General features: G+C 41.4%; 1 protein-coding gene and 1 long non-coding RNA gene across 6 annotated transcripts in view; one reads left to right on the forward strand and one right to left on the reverse strand.

Annotated features, from left to right (window-relative positions):
* Window positions 1-86: 86 nt before the first annotated feature.
* Window positions 87-7,027, forward strand: LOC129549323 (uncharacterized). Of its 4 annotated transcripts, XR_016036463.1 has the most exons (5): window positions 87-346; window positions 1,547-1,973; window positions 2,081-2,196; window positions 6,163-6,666; window positions 6,790-7,027. It is a non-coding gene; the product is annotated as an uncharacterized LOC129549323 (long non-coding RNA). The 4 variants fall into 4 exon arrangements; XR_016036461.1 differs by having other exon boundaries at window positions 6,163-7,027; XR_016036462.1 differs by lacking the exons at window positions 6,163-6,666; window positions 6,790-7,027 and adding an exon at window positions 4,574-4,796.
* Window positions 5,697-12,747, reverse strand: part of FAM149A (family with sequence similarity 149 member A) — a 52,120-nt gene continuing 45,069 nt past the window's right edge. The window contains exons 11-14 of one of the 2 annotated variants that reach the window (XM_055416434.2): window positions 11,090-11,210; window positions 9,222-9,350; window positions 9,057-9,135; window positions 5,697-6,024 (exon numbers count right to left, since the gene is read on the reverse strand). In XM_055416434.2, coding sequence (XP_055272409.2) covers window positions 5,951-6,024; window positions 9,057-9,135; window positions 9,222-9,350; window positions 11,090-11,210 — 403 coding nt within the window. In that variant the 3' untranslated portion in view covers window positions 5,697-5,950. The remainder of the gene's footprint in view (window positions 6,025-9,056; window positions 9,136-9,221; window positions 9,351-11,089; window positions 11,211-12,747) is intronic. The other variant, XM_088832569.1, reaches the window with a different exon arrangement.

The following is a 12,747-nucleotide window of genomic DNA, read 5'->3' on the forward strand; positions in this document are numbered from 1 at the left end:
GAAGGCGGAGTGGAAACAAGCGGCTTAGTGATGGAGAGGCATCCAGGGGCCGGGAGGCTGCGTGGGTTATGCCCAGCAGCTGCTGGGTCCCGGACAACTTCAGGTGTACAGCGAGCAGGATGTTTTAAAATGGGGGGACAAAAAAAAGCATCTGTTTTGAAGCTCAGCCTCTGGAGCTCATTTTTCGCCCCCGGCTGGGTATCTAACCTTGCTCCTTTGCACTCCGCTTGGCTTCCACATTAGGGTCACCCGGGCAGCTACCTGCTCTGATGCTGAGTAGCCTTAGGGGCACGACCTTCGGGGCACCAGTTATCAGGCTGTTTTGGGGCGGCCAATTGCGACACAGGTGAGTTGAGTAATCCAAGCTGTGATCCAAGTATGTTTCAGAATATTTTTCGGGACCAAGAAAAGTTAGCACCCCAAGAGAACAAGATAAGGGCGGGTGGGTGAGGATGGAGGTGGGGGGGGGTCTCTGAAAGCTGTGAAGGTAAGAGATGCTGGGAGAGGAGGGTTTGATAAGGAGAAGCAGTTGGGGAGCACGCTGAAAAGGGAAAGGCAACACACCGCTGAGCCCGCAGAGGGAAAAGGCAAAGACAGAAGGTTCTGCCCAGGGCCTGGGTTCTGTGACTCTCAATGCCTCCCTTTTCTCCAGGTTCCCAGTCCTGACTCTCCTTTCCCTCTCTACTCTTGATACTTCCTCGAAAAGGGGCTGACAGGGGAGTGTTCCTCTCCTAGCAGAAGGTCCTTAAATTGTAGGAAAAGTGCCAACGAAGGTGAAGTATTGAGAATACCCTGCATTTTTTTTTCTTTTCTAAATTATGAAAGTATGATAACACATTTACAGGAGATGTGAGAAATACAGAACAGAGTTACATTCAGTTCCACTATATATTAAAATTATTTTTAAAGTAGATAAATTAAGATTTTTACTTGTAATTTCAATATCAAACTCAAAAATTAATAGGCAGAAAAGGAGGATAGAGTAGACCTGAAAAGCACTATGAACCAGTTCAACATAAAATTAAGATTTATACAATTTTTACACAACAGCAGGATGCAGAGAGAATATCCTGCATTTTTACTTTGCTTAATTGGATTAGTTTTACCAGCAAGCTACTATATAGTTTGCTCACAGCCACCTGCAGAGGAAACCTAAGACTTTTCTCTAACTGGATTTCAAGTCATCAACATATACTGACATAGAACAATGTTTGTGAAATATTAAGTGAAAAAAATAAGCAAGTCACAGAACCAAGTGTATGACCTAATGCCCTCTCTGGGAGGCTTTTTTTCCCCCCTTCTCTACCGCTAGACTGATATCTGGAAAGAAAAATACTGAGCAACTTGATCATTTGGGAATGAAGAAACTTGTGCTTTTATGTGATTCACATCTATATTGTTTAATTACTTTAAGACTTTAAAAAAGTGTATCTGTGCAATATCTGTTAGTGTATCTTCCTGGACTTTCATTTCCTCCTCTATAAAGGATAAGGGTAGAACTTCCCAGTGGCCCTGTGATTAAGACTCAGCACTTCTACTTGTTCAGGAATGAAGATCCCACATGACTAAGATCTCTCCAAAAAATGGATCGAGGCTGAACTTCAAGGTCAGTTATACATATAAAAGTACAGGGTTTGTATATATCTGACTCTCTGCTAATCTCTGTGGACAAAACAAGAACTGTAACATACAAGTGCTGCCCTCGGAAGTGGAGAAACAGGGCGAGCCGGGACTGGGGGTGGGTGATCCCGGGAGTGGGGGTGAGTGATCCCGGGACAGCAAATGTGAGCCAAGAAATGCCCCCACCCAGGGCGGGATATGAGGGATTCAAAAGGCGATGGAGGGGCTCCTGTTTGCACACGGGTCAACTCATAGTGACAAGACCAAGATGATTTGACTGGCGGCATGGAGCAAGCTGAAACAGAGCTTGACTGCTGGGCTTAAATGTTTTATTTCTATTTTGAAGACAATTGGTGAGTGAGGAAGAGGCACTGAAGTTTGTTTTTTTTTAAAGGGGCAACACAATAAAAGCCTTCTATTTTGTTCCCTTTCATCTTTCCTATGGTTTCCTTGTTACCAGATGGGACCTTCTCATACTGCCTTGGAATATTGAAATATCAGATGAAACCAGTCAAATGGCCAGGCCTGCAAGAAATGTACAGCCTCATCCTTTCTCTCCTGGTGACAAAGTCCACAGTGAGTCGACCATAAAGTGGAAGGATCCTCTGTATAGGGAACAGTGCTCTGCCAAGGTCAAGACTGTCAGCTTTTGTAACCGTGTTGATTGTCAGCCTCGTGGAATGAATCCAACTGAGTAGGAAGGTGTGAACCTTCCCTCCCGAAGATTCATTCTAGAGTAAAGGATGAATTCCTTCTCACTTGGAAGGTCTTTGTTGGCTACTCTGTCCAGCTTGAAATAAGTGCTTTTGACAGTTAAAGTGGTAGGCCAGAATATGTTATAAACTACAGAAGAGCTTTATAAATGTTGACACTTGGATTTACTTAAATTTTCTGTCACTTGGAATGGTTCCCAGTATGGAAAAGGTATTTTAGACTGAAAAATTCTGGCTGGATACAGAACTATGTTATCTATATACTCACACACATGAAGGCATCAGTATAAATTCCTGTTGTCTTTAATTCCACTCCCTGTATTCTCTCCTGAAGCCTCTGCAGTCAGAGTTTTGCCTTGACTATTCTCCTAGCACAGATCTTGTCAAGATCACCAATATCTTCCATGTTCTTTTTTTTTTTTTTTAAAGTCGCTCAGTTGTGTCTCTTTGCGACCCCATGGACTATGCAGTCCATGGAATTCTCTAGGCCAGAATACTGGAGTGGGTAGCCTTTCCTTCTCCAGGGGATCTTCCCAACCCAGGGAAGGAACCCAGGTCTCTCGCATTGCGGGCGGATTCTTTACCAGCTGAGCCACAAGAAGAACACTGGAGTGGGTAGCCTATCCCTTCTCCAGGGGATCTTCCTGACCCAGGAATCGAACCAGGGTCTACCTGCATTGCAGGCGTATTCTTTACCAACTGAGCTATGAGGGAAGCCCTATTCCATGTAGCTAACCCTTTAAGTCATTTCTCAGACCCTATCTAAATTGACTTATCAACAGCATTCAACATATGTGAGTGCTTACTACTTCCTTGAACCCCTGCCCCGTTTAACTTTGAGGATTCCATATTCTCTGGATTGTTTTCTCCCTCACCAGCCATTCTTTCTGCTTTGCTAGTTTCTCTTTGCACCACATACCATTAGATGGTAAAATACCTAGAGCGCGAACTCTCCTTTTTCTTTGCTTTTCCATTCTCCACTCGCTTGGTTAGCTCATCCATTTCAGTACTTAAATTATACCAGTATTTTATATATATATATAAAATATCTGGGGGTATATATAGCTGCATCTATATGTATATATATGCATATATATTTCCCCAGTCTGAACCTCCTCTCTAAACCCCAGTGTAACATCTCCACTTAGACATCTAATAGGCATCAAACAAACACATCCCAACATGCTTTCAAATCTGCTTCTCTTGAATTCTTTCTGATTTTGGAAAATGTCAACATCATTTTTCCAAGTATTAAACCAAAGCCTTGGGGTCAACCTGCATTCCTTTTTGTTTTTTTGTTACCCTCCTCATCCAATCCAACAGCAGATCCTACTGGTTCAAATTTGAGAACACACCCAAAGTCTCTGACTTGTCACCAGCTGCCCCTCTGTCATCTAATCTGAAACATCATCTGACATCAGATTACATCACTCTGTCCTCAAAATCCTCCAGTGGCTTCTGGTTTCAGGTAGCTTATAACTCCCATCGCCAAAAAGAATCTTAATCCCTTGCCCCTGTTATTTTACTGATTTCCTCTCTTATTATTTACCCCCTTGCTAAGTCCATCCCCTGTTCAGTGGGCCTCTTTACTGCTCTCTAAACTTCCAGGTATGCTCCTGTTTTAGGCTGTGTGTTTTCCCCTCTGTCTAGAATTCTTTTTTTTTTTTCATCTCTATATGACTTCTTTTCTCATTTTCTTTGAGTCTTTGCTCAAATACTCTTTGCAATAAAGCCTTTCCTGATTATTCTGTCTAAACTTGCAACTCTTTCCATCCTGTCACATGGCCGTATTTTATCTTTCTTCATAGCATTTATTATTATCTGACCTTATATTTCTATTGATTTGTTTATACTCTGTGTTCTCCACGAGAATATAAGTTCTATTCGGGCAAAGTCTTTGTCTTGTTCAGCCCAATGTTCCAGAATATTACACGAAGAAGGTGCTTGATAAATATTTGATGAAGTAATAAATCCAGGATGGCTGTCACACAGTCACACACATGCTTAGTGCATGTATTCACACTAATATATGAAAGTATATTATTTAGGAATATGCCTTTTTAATCTAGCAGTATATAACTGTCTTGACTTCTGTCTCATTCTATTATTAATGCCATTAAAATCCTAGTCACTAATAGATGTTACTCCCTCCTTTAGAAAAGTTGGTACAGTATGCCAGGTTGACTAATAATCAGATTATTCTAGTCATTGTGCTGACTTTCTTTTACCTTTTTTTACAGGCACTTTATATGCATAGACTATACTTCTCTGATAGAAAAGAAGACATTATGGCCATTTGAGATCTAAGAATATCTGCGTCCAAGGATTTCAGTCACTATTAAAGATATAGGACCCTAGAGGGTTGCCTCCAACTGATACTGTTCCCGCACCTTCTCTGTTCAATTTTCTATGTTAATATCAGATCAGGACATGTGCTCTGAAGGAAAATATGGCAGGGCTAGAGGGCAGAGGGTGGAGAGAGCTGTTGTTGAGACAGAGGGGTCTGGGAAGGTTTTCTGCAGAAGTGACTGTTTAAGCAGGGTTCAGATTGTGTTAAAATGAGGAAGATGCTGCTGCAAACACTTCCCACCAGTGGATGAGCACTTCGGTTATTAATAGTAAAGATGAAACCATATGCAATATGGTTTCAATACATTTATATTCAGCTTTTACAAAAGCAATCAATTTGGGATACTTCTATTGTATTTTAAATAGACTGCCTGAATTTGAGCATGAAAACTAGTAAAAACGAAATTGCCTTAAGACACTTAACCACTGACCTTCCTCTAAGTCAGCACAGCAACCAAAACAATGTGAATATCAGTCAACCTAGCATACTGTACCAACTTTTCTATCTTCTAAGGAGCGAGTAATATCTGTTAGTGACTAGGCTTTTGATGGCATTAATAACAGAACGAGACAAAAAAAAAATGCCATGACATAGTTACACACTGCTAGATAAAAAGGCATATTCCTAAATAATATACTTTCATATATTAGTGTGTGAATACACACATTAAGCATGTGGAAGTCTTTTAACTGGTAAAAGGACGGATTATAAACACAATCTAGATTCGTCTGAGCAAAGCCTGCTGCTGCTGCTGCTGCTAAGTCACTTCAGTCGTGTCCGACTCCGTGTGACCCCACAGACGGAAGCCCACCAGGCTCCCGTCCCCGGGATTCTCCAGGCAAGAACACTGGAGCGGGCCGCCATTTCCTTCTCCAATGTGTGAAAGTGAAAAGTGAAAGTGAAGTCGCTCAGTCGTGTCCGACCCCTAGCGACCCCACGGACTGCAGCCTACCAGGCTCCTCCATCCATGGGATTTTCTAGGCAAGAGTACTGGAGTGGCTTGCCATTGCCTTCTCCGGAGCAAAACCTAAAGAACCCGTATTGGAATGCTTCCGGTAAAGGAGGTGGTTGGTAACTCTGACTCATGTTCTCTTAACAATGCAAAGTGTTCAAAATTAAATTGTTTATTTGTTTGCATTTATCTCAGGCAGTCTAACATCTCAGACTGTCAGATACATAACATAATACTTCTTCCATTTTTCAAGTGATAAATGGTGTGCTGAGGCTTTGAATGCTCCAGAAGGGTTGGCGTTCTGGTGACGTCACATCAGGAGGCCACTTGGAATCTCTTTCTTAAAGTCAGTGTTGTCCTCTGGAAAGATTTAGGTGGATACTGTGAGCCTGAAACACCAAGCAAAGTTCTCATTCAGATGTTTTTACAAACCTCAGCTCTCAAAAGGATCATGTTTGTATGTTCCGTGCAGATGATATATATTTTTTTAATTAAAAAAATTGTAATGTCACTTCTACACAAATCAGGGAACAGTCATATGGAGAAACTGCCATTTGGGGTGCTGAGAAGAAGGAGCGGTGCTCCCCTTAACCGGGCCTGGGTCCTGCCTGTGAGTTGTCCCAGATAACTGTCAGCTGCCTTGAGAAGTCCTTCCCACTATTGGCCTCTCATTTTTCCTGCTACAGAACAAATGTTGGTAAGTTTATAGCCCCTGCTGCTTTTGGATCTGGGAACAAAGGTAAGCAGAAACCACATGCCTGCTCATCAGAAAATACATCGTTAGAAATACAGGATCATCTCTCTCATATACCTTTCGTTGCTTTGTAAAAAATCACATTACTACTTTATTTTGCTTTAATTTTATTTTGGCTGTTCCCCATCTCAGTTGCAGCATGTGGGATCTAGTTCCCTGACCAGGGATCGAACCTGAGCCCCCTGCATTGGCAGCATGGAGCTTAGCCAGTGGACCACCAGGGAAGTCTCCCTTCCATCACTTCTATAGACATGAAAGAGGGCTCCAACCAGCAATAGTAAGAGAATACAGTAACTTAGTATTTGGTGAAAAAGTGAGAGTGTAGATTTTAAACAAATTCAGAGTTCGGTTCCCCCTTCCTAACCTCTCTTGCTATGTGCTATTCCACTTTTCCACTTAGCACACTTCGATCAACATCTCCAAAATCAAATTCATCAAAACTCCTCAGCACCACCGTCTACTGGCCATCTGCAGAGATCACATTTATCCCCCCTCACTCTCCTGTCTCTCAAGGACCATGGCTGCCGTTTACAGAAAGAACTGCTGTCATTGAAAACGGCAGCAAACACTGCTGGGGAGTGTATAAGGAAGAGAGCAACAAAAAGGCCTGGCAGCTTAGAGCTACGAGCACAGATAACAAGGGGAATTTCAGACGAGTAAAGAATCTTGGACATCACTATGCTGGGCTGATGAAAAACGGTGATAAGCCGAGATTGTCCCAATGCTTGAATTATACTAGATTTATTTTAAAATGATACTATATTAAGTATTTCCCTTAAAACAGCAAATTATCCTCTACATTTCAGATTACTTATAATACAAATGGTTCATAATTTTTGAGCGAACAGTGCATCCCTGACATCTGGCTAGGTCCTTTCCGTACGTTTTCCCAATAATTAGTCTATTATAAAAGAACTAAGATCCAGAGAGATTGTTGTTTTCTTTGTTTAGCTGCTTAATCGTGTCTGACTCTTTTGTGACCCCGTGGACTGTAGCTCACCAGGTTCCTCTGTCTATGGGATTTCCCAGGTAAGAATACTGCAGTGGGTTGCATTTCCTCCTCCCGGGGATCTTTCCGAACCTGGAATTGAACCCACCTCTCTTGCATCTCCTGCACTGGCAGGTAGATTCTTTACCACTGAGCCACCAAGGAAGCCCCTCAGGAGAGGCTGAGGCTCTCCCAAAGTGCTCAGCCAATAGGTTCTGGAGTTAGGCATTTGATTCCAGAGTGACACACATCATGACGAGGCTATGCGGTGGTGCTGGTTTAGTCATTGAGTCATGACAGATACTTTGCAACCCCATGGACTGTAGCCCACCAGGCTCCTCTGTCCATGCGATTTTCCAGGCAAGAGTACTGGAGTGGGTTGCCATATCCCTTTTCCAGGGGACAATGCCGTTACCTCCTTAAATAAAAATGCTGGTAATGGTTTGGAAAATTAAAATATCATTGGCCTGAGTTCAGTCTAGAAACTTCATTCTTTAAATGATATACTAGCTAAGAATAAGTATTCATCTGTAAAACTCTAAATCATAAAATAACTGGAATATTTGTATTATTACTTTTGTGAAGCATTTTTGTAATTAGATCTTCAAAGAGAATCTAAAAGTATAGAGTTTCATTTAGAAGAAAAGTGTAGAAACTCTACAACAGAGAAAGACATTGATTTCTCATAAGACAGCATTTTCTTTTTTACGTGGGTGAGGCCCTAAGTTATTCAGAACCTTTGGGCATTTTCTCCTTTAAGATTATGAAAATCAATAAAAGGAAACCTCAGCCAAAGTTGGGGTCAGAAGGCCAGTAGAGGGAGCTCTTGTGTCCTGCTTACCACTCCAAAAATCCCAATAGGAAGACAGCTGGTAAAGAATCTGCCTGCAATGCAAAAGACCCAGTTCGATTCCTGGGTTGGGAAGATCCCCTGGAGAAGGGATAAGCTACCCACTCCAGTATTCTTGGGCTTCCCTGGTATCTCAGACAATAAAGAATCTGCCTACAATGCGGGAGACCTGGGTTTTTTCCCTGACTTGGGAAGATCCCTGGGAGAAGGGCATGGCAATCCACTCCTGGAGAACCCCACAGACAGAGGAGCCTGGAGGGCTACAGTCCTTGGAGTTGCAAAAAGTCGGACACGACTGAGTGACTAAGCACAGCAGAAAGAAACTATCTTGGTCTCCAAAACAGGCAGCCCAGCCACATTCCTACCTCAGCAGGAGGAGGAAAGGCTTCCTTGTTGCCTAGCAACAAGCCCAGCCAATGGGAAACCCAGCAGCTCAGCCAATGAGAAGCCATCATCACTTAAACCTCTCTTTTCCTCCAATGAACTTTCCTTTTTTCTTTGTTTATGACTTCCTTTCCTTATCCTGCCTTCCTTTTATAAAAGCTGTCCATGCCCTGCAACTCCTCAGAGTATCTGTTTGCCAGATGAGATGCTACTGGATTCATGAACTGTTTCTTAAAAAAACCAGTTAGATCTTCACATGTCCTCAGAAGATTTTTGTTATTTTAACCAACAGTTGAGAAGTGCTTGTCTTTGTATTTTGCTCTTTATAAAAATTCCTGAGATAAAACCAAAGACTACAAACACTTGGTCCTCTCAAGGTAGAGAATCTTGAAAACTTGAAATTTCACATACGACGTCATTTTGTTTGTATATGGAAAACACTGACCTGTTAAAAAACTTTGACCTGTCCACACGTGCCCAGCAAATTCCATCAGTGTCAGTGAAGCTTTTCGAGGTGTATCTGACTGTTAGAAGAAAAATAAAATGAAGGATGAGTTTTATTGCTTCGAATACTTTTAAGAATCAGAGTTATGGTTAACAGAGAACCTACCCGAAATGTTTGGGTAGTGCTGGGCCGTGAAAACTGTTCCGTGGTAAGAGATCTTTCTCGAAGAGGTGACCGTTCTACGCTATCAGGTAGTGCACTCAACCCATGGTTTTGTAGATGTCTTCCTCTGAGCTAAATAAAGGATAATACGTTCTTGTTAAATGCAGTTCTTAAAAAGACGAAAGAAAATCTGTATAGGCTTCAGTCAGTCTCTCGGTCTATTCATTCTTTCATTAGCTTATTTGAAAAACTTTTATTTAGATGTTGCTAAGTATAAGGTCTACTAAACACAAATATCAAAATATACTTTAATTGTGTAACTAACCAACTCGATGGACATGAGTTTGAGTGAACTCTGGGAGTTGGTGATAGACAGGGAGGCCTGGCGTGCTGTGATTCATGGGGTCACAGAGAATCGGACACGACTGAGCGACTGAATTGAACTATCTTTTAATCTGATAAAGCCCTAATAAGTAAATATGGATTAGAACATTAATCACATAAAATTCTTAAATTATGATAGAAATGTTATTCTGCATTTGGGAAGCATCTGACTTTTTAAAATTGTGATGTTTGACTGCTTTTATGATTCCACTCTAAGCCACAATATTCTGAGGCTAAATATTAAAGCTTTGCAACTCTTGCCTTCTGGGGATGAGTTTTATTGCTGTGCCCAAGGAGGCAGAAGGAATGTGAGAGAAAGCACTGCCCTCAGTTGGTTTTTCTCTCTCTAGGCTTTATGTTCCCACAATTGAGATTCTTCTATATTTTATCAAAGAGACACAAGTTAGGTACTTCTTTGGCTGTCCAGTGGTTAAGGCTCCACACTTCCAACGCAGGGTGTGTGGGTTCAATGCCTGGTCAGGGAACTAAGATTCTATATGCTATGTGGCCAAAAATAAAAATTAATTAAAAAAAATTTTTTTTAAATAGTTGCTTATATTAGAGTGCAGTGAGCAGTCAGTATAAATCTGGGGGAAATATGATTATGCTTCCTACCAGCAGCATAGCTTTCTCAGGCTTTCCATAATTGCTTTGCTGAACTGAGCTTGGGTGAAGAAGACAGTGCCTCTACACTGCAGTGAACATGGTACAGATTAGCTATAAAGATGAGAGTTTAGGACTTCTCTGGTAGTCCATGGTTAGGGACTCAGCATTTTCACTGCCATGGCCAGGGCTCAATCCCTGATCAGGGAACTAAGATCCCTGATGCCATGTGGCTGGGCCAAAAAAAAAAGAGAACTAGTAAAAATGGCAGAGTATTTTACTGTGCTTTTAATCTATGCCAGGCATTATTTAACATCTATAAATTCATTTAATCCTTATAACAATTCTTTGAGGTGGGACTCATTACTGTCCTTTTATAAATAAGAAAATTAAGGGAGATTAATTTATACCAAATCATACAGAGAGTTTGTGTGACAGGCTGCAAACACAGATCTACCTGTCCATGGAATTCTCCAGGCAAGAATACTGGAGTAGGTTGCCATTTCCTTCTCCAGGGGATTTTCCCAACCCAGGGATCGAACTCAGGTCTCCTCCATCACAGGCAGATTCTTTACCATCTGAGCCCCCAGGGAAGCCCCTCCTGACTGAACCTTCACACTGTTTTCCTTACTACACCATCCTGACCATCAGATATTTCCTTGACACCTAGACTCTGATTTAATTCAGGCCATGTTTGTATTTCACAAAATAATGAATCAATCCTCCTACCTCCTGTATATTCTCACAAGCCACTGACTTTCAGGAAGCGGATCAGAGAGATGTTTTATGCTACTGAGCTCGTGTGAAAGTGTTCCAATTATGTTTGCTTGCTTTCCAACAAACAATGAAAATGGTGCACTTAAGTATTAAGAAATCTGTCTTACGGAAACAGGGCGCGATCCGGGACCTGCCGTGTGGTGCTCTCCAGTCTCTGGGCCTATTGGGGGCAACCGGCTCCATGGGGTTTGAGTCAGTGGGGAGCCCATACGGTCCACGCCAGTTTGCCTGTAAACACAACATGACCTGAGCACCAAGGTGCAGAGAGACGAAAGACTTTTCCACAAAGCTCCTCACCTGAGCTATTGATCACAGCCTGCCTCCAGCGCCTAGCAGAATGAGCTGAGTTTCCTGAAGATGAATGTGGGCAGGGGACTGAGCCCCAGCTCCAGTCACTCCTGTGTTTAGCAAGGACTATGAGCCTGTGTTTAATAAGTGCTCAGCTATGCGCAGAACACATGAGTTTCTGAAGGTCTGGTTCCTCCCCTTAAGGAGATTCGTTGTTGTTTAGTCTCTAAGTTGGGTCCAACCTTCTGTGACCCTGTGGACTGTAGCCCACCAGGCTCCTCTGTCCATGGGATTTCCCAGGCAAGAAGGCTGGAGTGGGTTGCCATTTCCTCCTCCAGGGGATCTTCTGGACTCAGGGATCGAACCTGCGTCTTCTGCCTCTCCTGCACTGGCAGGAGGATTCTTTACCATTGAGCCACCAGGGAAGCCCTCAGGGAGATTACAAGTTATTGAAAATAAGATGAAGGCACATTAAGTAATTAGATTACAAGGCAATGCAGTTGATATAGTGCTATGTCCAGTATCTGGTTCTTTTTTTTTTAAATCAAATAATCCAATTTTATTTTTTTTTTCAAGTTGAACAGACTAAATTTCTTTAAACAAACTTACTTATACTCCAGAGTCCTTTAAAAACTTAATAGCATTTATACATTGAAGGTATTTGATTTTCTTGTAACTAGCACTTCAAATGCAAAAAGCATTTGAAGCAACAAGCATTTGACCCAACAAGTAAAACTTTCTACAGTTCATAACTTTTATAAATAAAATAAATTAAATGTACAGTGAATAAGTTCTCTGAAATATTTCAATATTTCTGCAGGTTTAGTAACATCGTAAAATACATTTCAACTAAAATTCACAAATCTAAAAACCTGTTAGGCATTTTTAGGCGTTTTAAGTTGGAAATGAAGACCAATGTTACATCGTAATATGCCAATTACAAATAGTACTTCAAATAGCAAATACTACAGTTTGTCCCAAACTTTAAAAACTATTCATGAACTCAACACTGAACTATTGATGGCTATGAGAATTGTTTCCTAGCCTTTTTGAAAATTTCAACCCATTTACGTTTAAGGTAATTATTGATAAGTACGATCCCGTAGCCATTTTCTTTATTGCTTTGGGTTCAAGTTTATACACTCTTTCTGTGTTTCCTGTCTATAGAAGATCCTTTAGCATTTGTTGGAGAGCTGGTTTGGTGATGCTGAATTCCCTCAGCTTTTGCTTGTCTGTAAAGCTTTTGATTTCTCCTTCATATTTGAATGAGATCCTTGCTGGGTATAGTAATCTGGGCTGTAGGGTATTTTCTTTCATCACTTTAAGTATGTCTTGCCACTCCCTTCTGGCCTGAAGAGTTTCTGTTGAAAGATCAGCTGTTATCCTTATGGGAATCCCCTTATGTGTTATTTGCTGCTTTTCCCTTGCTGCTTTTAATATTTGTTCTTTGTGTTTGATCTTTGTTAATTTGATTAAT

Source organism: Moschus berezovskii, chromosome 26 (assembly GCF_049115385.1).
Source record: "Moschus berezovskii isolate FMDL1 chromosome 26, NW_MosBer_1.0, whole genome shotgun sequence".
Classification (NCBI taxonomy): Eukaryota; Metazoa; Chordata; class Mammalia; order Artiodactyla; family Moschidae; genus Moschus; species Moschus berezovskii.